At 36.6% G+C, this 9,885-nt stretch overlaps 1 protein-coding gene across 1 annotated transcript; it reads right to left on the reverse strand.

Annotated features, from left to right (window-relative positions):
- Positions 1-5,796: 5,796 nt before the first annotated feature.
- On the reverse strand, positions 5,797-6,759 carry LOC143681897 (olfactory receptor 9A4-like). The gene has a single exon (XM_077159076.1). The coding sequence runs from the start codon at positions 6,757-6,759 to the stop codon at positions 5,797-5,799; it is 963 nt and encodes a 320-aa protein (XP_077015191.1).
- Between the last annotated feature and the right edge of the window lie 3,126 nt (positions 6,760-9,885).

Genomic DNA, 9,885 nt, shown 5'->3' on the forward strand with positions numbered 1-9,885 from the left:
ATAGTGGGATAGAGCAGGTGTGGGATTTTTTTCTTCAGAAAAAAATGAGAATGTTCTCATATTAATTGTAGTGGTAAATGAATAACTATGTGATTACACCATTAACCATTGCCTGTACATTTATGATAGATTGCATGCTATATGAATAAAAATGTTAACATAAAAAAAGTAATACGTGTGCATGGTGGTTCAGTGGTAGAATGCTCGCCTTCCATTCAGGAGACCCGGGTTCAATTCCCTGACCATGCACCTAAATAAATAAATAAATAAATAAAATGAATACGAGAGGGGGATAACATATATGCAAAGCTTTGGGTTTTCTTTTTTATTTTTATTTCTGTTTTGGAGTAATGAAAATGTTCTGAAATTGACTGTGGTGATGAATGCACAACTATCGAATGATACTGTGAGCCATTGTCTACTTTGGATGGATTATATGGTGTAAGAATATATATCAATAAAATTGCATTTTGGAAAAGCTAAATATAAAAATAAAATAAACAAATCCTCAGAAAATTGTGGAACATCGTTAAACACACAGCATACATGCATGATGGGAGAATCAGAATGATAGACATAAAATGGAGCAAAAAATAGTCAAAGAAATTATGGCTGGAAATTTCCCAAATATGACAGAAAATGATAATCTAAATATCTAAGAAACTCAATGTGCCAGTTTGAATCTCCAGAAAAGCCATGTCCTTTAATCCTTAATCAATATTGCTGAGTGGAACTTTTTTTATTGTTTCCATGGAGATATGACTCACCCAATTGTGGGTGGTAAATTTGATTAGAGGGTATCCATGAAAGTGTGTCTCCACCCATTCAAGGTGGGGTTGCTTACTGGAGCCCTTTAAGAGGGAACCATTTTGTAAAAAGCTTTAGAACCATGAGAGCCAGAAGAGCCCAAAAAGCCAGAGACCTTTGGAGATGAAGAAGGAAAGTGCCCGTGGGGGGAAATTCATGAAAAAAGAAGCCTGGAGAGAAAGCTAGCAGATGTTGCCATGTTTGCCCTGCGCCCTTCAAGTTGAGAGAGAAACTGTAAGTGTTATTCGTCTTCTTGAACCAAGATATCATGCCCTGGATGCCTTAGATTGGACATTTCTATAGCCTTGATCTATTTGGGACATTTTCATGACCTTAGAATATGTACACTTGCAACATAATAAATTCCCCTTTTTAAAAGCCATTTCATTTCTGTTACATTGAATTCTAGCAGCTTACAAACTTGAACACTCAGTGAACTCTAATTAGTCTCCTAAGATAATACAAAGAGATTCACACACAGATAGATAATAGTAAAAAATGCTGAAAGACAAAAACAAAGAGAAAAATCTTGAAAGCAGTAAAAGAAAAACAACTAACTACATAAAAACAAACCCCAATAAAAATACTAGCTCACTGCTCACCAGATACAATGCAGGGCAGTAGAGAGTGAAATGACATATTCAAAGTTCCAAAGAAAAAACTATCAGCCAAAAATCCTATATGCAGCAATACTCTCTTTCAAAAATGAAGGTAAGGGTGGACCATGGTAGCTCAGCAGGCAGAGTTCTCACCTGCCATTCCTGAGACATGGGTTCAATTCCTGATGCCTGCCCATGCAAAAAAAAAAAAAAGAAAGAAAGAAAGAAAGAAGAAGAAGGTAAAGGTGTTTCTAAATTTTTTTTAAAAGGAGAAAATTTGTATCTAGCAGACCTTCCTTAAAAGAAATATAAAGGTAGTTCTTCAGGCTGAAAGCAAGTGATACCAGAAAGCAATTTGAATCTAGATGAAAAAAACAAATAGCACAGGTAAAAATAATTATGCGAATACAAAAGGCAGTATAAATGTATGTTTCTTATTCTCTTAATTTTACTTAATATAAAAGGCAACAGTATAATACAATCTATATCTAATTATGTTGTTAGGAGTTTAACATACAGAAATATAATATATTTGCCAAATAGCTCAAAAGAAAGGGGTAGGAGAAAAATTGTTGTGGAATAAGGATATGACATTTACTGGTAGCAGGAATAGAGAAGAAAGAACTAGAAATGATAACAAAGAAGGTTAATTAACAAAGTCTACAAATACATGCTTATACCCCTTTCTCTACTCAGTTTCTTTAAAAGGCATAAATCTATGAAAAGCAAGAGTTTTAACAATGTATTGTTGGGTTTATAACATATGTAGATGTAATATGTGTGACAATAATAATGCAAAAGGGGAATAGGAAAAAAGTTATATAGGAGTAACATTTGTATACCATACTGGAATTGTTAGTGTAAATCTGAAGTTGAGTCTTCTAAATTAAGATGTATATAATAAATACTAGAGCAACTACAAAAAAAACTAAAAAATATGATGAAGAAAATCATGAGAAGAATTTAAATGTTATATTCAAAAATATTCACTTAATGCAAAAGCAAAATAAATATTATTAGTATGTTAAATGATGGAGTGGAAAAGTAGATAATATGCATAAATCAGACTGGATTTTCATCAGAGAAAAAATTATAAGAAAGAACAAATGAGAATGTTAAGAATAAAAAATATAGCATGAGGGTTGAAGAATTCCTTTCATGGACTCATTGTCAGACTCAGTGCAGCTGCGGAAAGAGTCAATATACTTGAAAGCAAGTCAAAGGATATGCACATTCACATTTACTATGTTTGATGCTACTAGTTAATTGAATCATTATTTTGTACTCCCATCAGCAAAAGAGAAAAGCTGCCATAACCTTTTATCCATGTCAACACTAGTATTACCAGAGTTTACTTTTTTTTTCCAGTTTGGTGAGTGTGATACAGTTAATGGCTGAAATACTTTTGCAAATTGCTTAACCTGTCAGAGCATCTATTTTCTCATCTGTTACCTGAATTACCTCATGGGTTATTGCAAGGAGGCAAATACTCAAAAGAGAAATTATAAGGTCTTTGGCATACAATCAACATATATAGGTTTTCTGTCTTCCAATAGGCTTCACAAGTATATAGGAAAGTTTATTAAATGCGGTAGGTATTCATACATAGAAATCAATCAAAAATATAAAATTTATATTTAGCATCTTTAACGGATAATTTTGCAAAGGCCCATAGGTCAAAATAACAAAGAGATTCAAACAAACATTAGATTGAAAGAAAGAAGTCAAATCGTAATCCTCCATAGTGTTAGCAATCATTGTTAATAATAAAACATCGGAGATATTTCAATCAGATACAAAGAAAATAAATACCATTTATTGTGTTTGTTGTGGCTATTTCACAGCACTTATTATTTTAATTGCATGTCACACCCTTCTTATATCTTATCTAACAATAAGGACAATTTATATAGAAGCTAAATTTTAATATTTTAATTTGCTTGTTAAACATCAGAATTGATGTATCATGAAGTATGGATATAAAGGAATATATGTAGGAACTAGAACATAAAAACCTGAATGTCTTGTCAGAGATGTGCAACTGGTACTAGTGGCCAATAATTTAATTTTCACTATGGAAATATGCCAGAGGGAGGACTATTAGAAACTTTCTTGGTGGGAAGTGGTATCTTCTCTACTTTTTGTTTTTGTTTTCACTAGAAGCATATAATTAAGAACACAAACTATTTTACAGATGCCAATGCTTAAATTAACTAAAAATTGCAACACTGTTAATCTAATATACCTGAAAGTATGCATAAGAATTGTTTTGTGCTGTGGTAACTAAATGTGAGTATGTAGTTCAAATAAAGGTCTATACTTACCATTTCTTTTAGATATCCATATTGTGTATGTCTGTGCATGCTAGTGAGGAGGAGAGAAGAAAAGAAAGGAGACCTAGAGCTACTGAGGCTTCATGGTGTGTACATTGTCATAGGGGGGATGTGAGGAGGGGCTTGCAACATGGAAAGTCAGAGCCTCCACTGGAGAGACATATCTTTCTCCTGGCTCCTAATATAAGGAAAACCAATGATTACAGTCCAGAATAAGCTTGGCCTGCTTGGAAAGGGTAGAAAGATAGTAGCTTTCCTTCATTTAACAACAATGATTAGACTGAAAACCCTGGGACTTGGCATAAGAGAATTTTAATGCCCCAGCACTAGTCCCCTAACTTGGAATTCTTCTTTGCCTCTCATATTTAGATTCTGCCTCAGAAAGATTTCCCAACTCTCTTGTTAGATTCATTCAGGCAATAAAAACCAGGGCCTTAAAGAAGTTGTTGGGAATATTACATCACTTGAGATACAGGACAAGAATGGAAATGGTAGTTGAGGGGAAAGGGGAAGGGAGGGAGAGGAATATAATAATAGAGGTTGATCAGAGCCATGAAACATTGTGAAGTGGAGGGTCAAGGGAAAATGGAAGAAAAGACGAACATGAGAACAAGGAAAGAGAGGATGATAGGAAGAAGACACAGGAAAATTGGTTGAGGAATGAACAGTGAACTAATAAAGGAGAAAAAAACATGTGGGATAAAGAGTTAAGAAACGGAGGAAAACATATGCTAGGAGACCAAGGTTTTCTCCTCTGCCCTCCTAATTTGTCTCCACCAGCCCAGGGACAGCTTAGTTTATGCAAAGTCTTTGTGCAAATTAGGAAAAGTCAATCTCTTCTGGCTAATGAATTAGATAAAATATATTCTTTCTGATCAGAGCGGACTCTCACAAATTGAACTTGTAGAGCAGGGGCAACTTTGTTTACAGAAAAACCCTCTCCTTTCACAAGCCAGAGTCAAGCCTCCTCTCCCCACGCTCAACCAGCACCACCCAGAGCACACTACATAGCCAAGAGAAGAGGGGATGCATTTAAGATCCTACTGATCACCTTCTCTGGTGTCTTTATGGAGCACAGATTTCTCAATCTTATGCAATGGCTTTGTCTGTTCCCACCAAACAGAAAGCATTGTTCACAACTTAAGTCACCCTATCAGCCCACTGCTGGGTTCAATTTCTTTACTCTTTAGGACTGGCCAGAAGTGTTGAGGATTATCTCTTAAGTGAACTGCTTCCCTCTAAACTCCCCATCCAATAATATGTGAAATTCCTACAATTATAATGCTAACAGCCCTGGCCTGGAATTCCTAAGGACTGAGGAGTTGAGGATAGCTCTCACCATCCTGATTCTACCATCAAAGAAAACCTATGTAAAGGGTTGATGTATTTGAATATAGGAGTCAAAGATTCAAGAGGCATTTTGAAGATGACAGTCTGATTTGGGGAGCACTTTAAAGAGAAACACTTGCTTTAGTTCTTGTGAAACTCTACAATAAGTGATTTAACTCTTATTTGTCCCTGCCCCTATACCTACTAGAAAGGGAAGATGAATAAGTAATAACCAGAACTTTAGCAGAATAAATCCTAAGATATTTTCATGTGTGATGTATATCTTGTAAATAAATTACAGAAATTTCTAGGAAAGTACCTGACAACAGATGACAAAGATAAAAAGGGAACATCTCTATCTTAGTTCTCTGATTATGGCACCTGTGTTGCCCCATCTCTGCCTCTACTTCCTTCCTCCCCCAGAAAATAGATTTTCAGATATTGATTATGAGGATTTACTGGGCCGAAAGAACCCTTATAAAACTATGTATATTTTCACTAGTTTTTCCAACAACATAAAGATATTCTTCCTTAGGTCAACATGGCAAACGAGTAGAAATTATGACATTCCAGTGTACAGAGAAAGGGATGATTTTTTAACTTTCTTTTCTACATCCATGAACAGAGTGACCTTTGTACAAGTACCTGATTTTTAAAATGATAATAATGATAAGAAGCCATTGAGACATTCTAGATTATGGAATAGTCCATAGTGAGGGCCATTGCTCCTAAACGCGACTTAGAGAACAGCTATTTTGGAGGAATTGACAGCCACGCTTTACACCATCTCGAAGAGCCTCTTTGACTTTGTCATTCCTGAGAGTGAAGATGAAAGGGTTCAAGAAAGGAGTCACCACGGAAAGCAATAAGGAAACTATCTTGTTGTACTCAGCTGCCTGTGTTTGCTTGGGTTTCACATAGAGGAACAAGCAACTGCCATAGCCAATCACAACAAAGGTGAAGTGAGAGGCACAAGTAGAGAAGGCTTTCCTCTGGCCAGAAGCTGAGGGTATCTTGAGAATGGTGGAGATGATGTAAGTGTAGGAGACAATTGTAGGGATCAAAGAACCAATGATAATGAAAACAGCCATCAAAAAAAGAATGAACTCTGTGAAAAGTGTATCATCACAGGAGAGTTTGAGCAATTGCCCTCTTTCACAGAAAAAATGGTCTAACACATTTGATTTGCAGTAGGTAAACTGAAAAGTGGCATAGACAGGCCAGATTTCAGAAAGGAACCCAAACACCCATGACACTATCATGATGCATGTGCAGGTATGACTGTTCATTATGATGTTGTACCTCAAAGGGTTACACACAGCCACATAACGGTCCACAGCCATCACTCCCATCACTACAAACTCTGTGGTCCCTACAGAAAGGTACAGAAAGAGTTGTGTAACACATGCAGTCAAAGATATTTTCTGAATCCCAGGAAGAAGCAAACCCCAGAGCATCATGGGGACAATAATGGTTGTGATCAAGATTTCCAGGAAAGAGAGGTGACCAAGGAAAAAGTACATGGGGGACTGCAGACGTTTATCAACACAAACAATCATGATGATAACTGTGTTTCCCATTAATGTCACTGAGTAGAATAAGAAGAATATAGCAAAAAGGATGTGGTGTAGTTTTGGGGACCCATGGAAGCCTAGAATACAGAATTCAGTGGCACTAGAGAGATTGCTCATTGTCTAGTCCTTGCTTCTGCTCCTTGAGAAACCTAGAGATCAAAGAGAGGTAGCATCATTAACATGGTCCTGTTCTCAAGAGGGAAAGAAGACTGATTAGGTGAGCAACTCTTTCCAACTTTATAATTAGGCTTGTTTTTCCCAGTACTATACACTCTATGTAGTCAGAGTTAAATGCTAAAGTCATCTTAAATCTAGAAGTCAGGCTCACTTTTCTGTGGAGTCAATTCTCTGGAATGGATGAACACACCTATTTTATCTTGGTATGAGGAAAATCTTATATTTCTCTCCTAGTGGTTTCTCAAGAGGGGCAAAGAGAAGGATCTTTTAAACTGGTCACTTTCGATTGTCCCACTTCCACTTAGGATGACTAATTCTAATGTACCAATTCCACATCTTCACCAGATGATATGATGGCATTTAAGATTATGTTCAAAGGATGGAACTTTGAATCTTGAGCTAGAAAGGGGGTATCTAGGATCAACATCCCTTTTCCCCTAGATTTCTAAACCACATATTGCAGAGAAGCAAGATCTCCAATTGGGATTTCTGAAGTCTCCAAGTTTGCCATATTATTAATTTCAAATAAACATTTGAGAATATAACCCAGTTCAGATCCATTCTTCCATGACCCCACCATGCATATAAATACTTGGTAGGAAGGAGAGATACTAACTGGCTATGACAAGGAATATCCTAGGCCATTCGTTAGCTATTTAGGAATTCTGGGTATCAATGCTCACTTTCCCTAGTGCATTAAAAAATGTCAACTATTCAAAAGACCATTCCTAATCACCTTGCTGAGAAAAGGAAAGACACACTCATTACTGGACTGTAGTTTCCTTCATAGCACTTGTTATCACCTGATATTCATGCTACAATTTTTTGTTCCATTGCTTCCTTTAAAGGGAAAAAATCTAGTAGTGCACAAATAAACAAAATGCCCTTCCCTATTAATTTAATATTCAAGGAGAGGGTGGAATTTAGACCATAACAAGAAAAATAATTACAATATATAGGATGTTAGTTTATTAATCATACTATAGAGAAACATAAAATAAGAATGGGGGATGAATAATATATTTTATTTATTTATTGTCCAGCTATAGCATAGAATGCAAAATCCATAAAGGCAAGTATATGTCTTCTTCACTTTCAAAAAGGGCACAGAAAAATATATATGCATATAGATAGACACAGATATATATACATAGATAGGTATGGATATATAGATTATAGATATAAACACAAATTTTTGATCCAAATAGGTGCTGAAAAGTTGAGACAGATTATGGATGGACAAATGTCTGGATGGTTGATTAGATAGGACTTGACCCTGACCAGATCCAATCCTTCCATAGCTCCTCAATCCTACTCTTCTTAGTTGTCCTTCCTCCCTCAAATTACCAACTCCCTTACCTTGAGTCCTTTTCTACCACAGTGCTGCTAAAATATATTCTCTCTCTATGGCTGTTTTCCTGATGAATAAAGAGGCTTCAAGGATAGAATTGTTGGGAGAGTGCACTTATGTGCTTTCCCACACTTTCTGCCCAGCATTGGATGAAGAAAGATGAGAAAGAAGAATCCTGGCTAATGGCAAGTAGCTAGCTGTGCCTATCCCTGCACTAAGCAGAACTGACTCTGCCCCTTCTCTGAAGGAGTGATTGGAAATGAGCCCTTCCTCTCTGCAGCTACCATGGCCCACTCTTCAGTCTTCAGCTGTCCTTGTTCTCAGTGGCAGCAAGATCCTGCCCCACCAAGTTGATCTCCTACTCTATCCTTCACAGAAGGGAACTCTTGAGAAGACACTCACCTCTTATGGATCAGCTTCACAGTCACTTATATTGCTGTTTTGGACTAGCTAAGGCTAATTCCTGTCTGGCTAAGGCTGAACCAGACATAGATGCCAGAATAAATTGCTGCTATCTCCACTCATAGTAAAGAAAACTACCCTCAGAGGGAAGTCTAGAAAAAAGTCCGGAAATATCAGTGCTTTGAAGAGAAAGGATCTTTCTTTCTCTCTTCATCCCACCCTCTTTCCCTCCTCTCCAAGGGGAATTAGTCACTGAAGTACCTGTTCTTAATTAGCCCATGTTCAGGGAGTCCCTAAGCAATCAGTCTGGGAAAGCAGAACAAACTTTTCATTAGTTTCATATTTGACCCAATAAGTTTTAGAAATTTCAAAAGTTTTGTTTATTAGGAAAACTTACCATTCAAGGGGTTAATAACAAGTGCCCTTTTCTAGTGCCCAAGTCTAGGTTACCTGGACACATCTCAGACTTCAGGTAGCTCATATCCTGTGTTCTTGTACCAGGCTCTCACTGCTTATTTCAGCCATTAGGAGAGACAACTAACCCCATTCTCCATAGGAAACACAACTCTTGTCCTACACACACTCAAAATACCAGGAAGCCTGAAAATTAGTCTCAAACAAAAAGTGTTAATGTCACCCAAAACTCCCAACAAAATATATCAGGAGGTTCTATCCTTAAATCTGCCTCCACAGTCTGGTATCATATCAGTTTTCAACTCCTCTGAACATATGTCCATCTGTATGCATTCAAGAAATAATTTTCTAGACATTCATTTCAATGGCGTGTTCCTGATGATCAGCTCAGCCATTTTAAAGTAGGGAGAACATAAAGACTACTTGTGAGGGAAGTCATATTTGCAACCTGGATGAACCAATAAAAGTGGGTTATGCTTGGTGATGTAGTGAGCCACAAAAAGTGAGAGTTACAAAATCTGAGATCTTCTTTTTCATTATAAATTTGAGAAGGCCAGTGTACAGAGAATAGAAATTGAGAATTATCTGCCTTCCAATTCATCAAATAATCCAAGCCTAACCAGCATGCTATATAATTTAAGACAAATTTTCTGAATATATTTGCATATTCTTTTATGAAAAATTGGTGGAATATCTGTTTTACAACATTTTTCTCTCACTTGATCATGTATAAAAGACATATTCCTAGTTCCGTGAAGTTGGTGAAATAGGATAGGTCCAGTTCACCCTGCTCCAATGAAGAACTAGAGAAGTGGCAGAAAAATGACTAAGAGAGCAATTCCAGGGTGTACGTGACCTGGGAGGATTTTCAACACCACACAGAGAGATCATTGTTGAAA

This window comes from Tamandua tetradactyla, chromosome 1 (genome assembly GCF_023851605.1).
Source record: "Tamandua tetradactyla isolate mTamTet1 chromosome 1, mTamTet1.pri, whole genome shotgun sequence".
Lineage (NCBI taxonomy): Eukaryota > Metazoa > Chordata > Mammalia > Pilosa > Myrmecophagidae > Tamandua > Tamandua tetradactyla.

Excerpts from the sequence above, each read along its gene's own strand:
- LOC143681897 (XM_077159076.1), bottom strand. The coding sequence starts at position 6,759 with ATGAGCAATCTCTCTAGTGCCACTGAATTCTGTATTCTAGGCTTCCAT.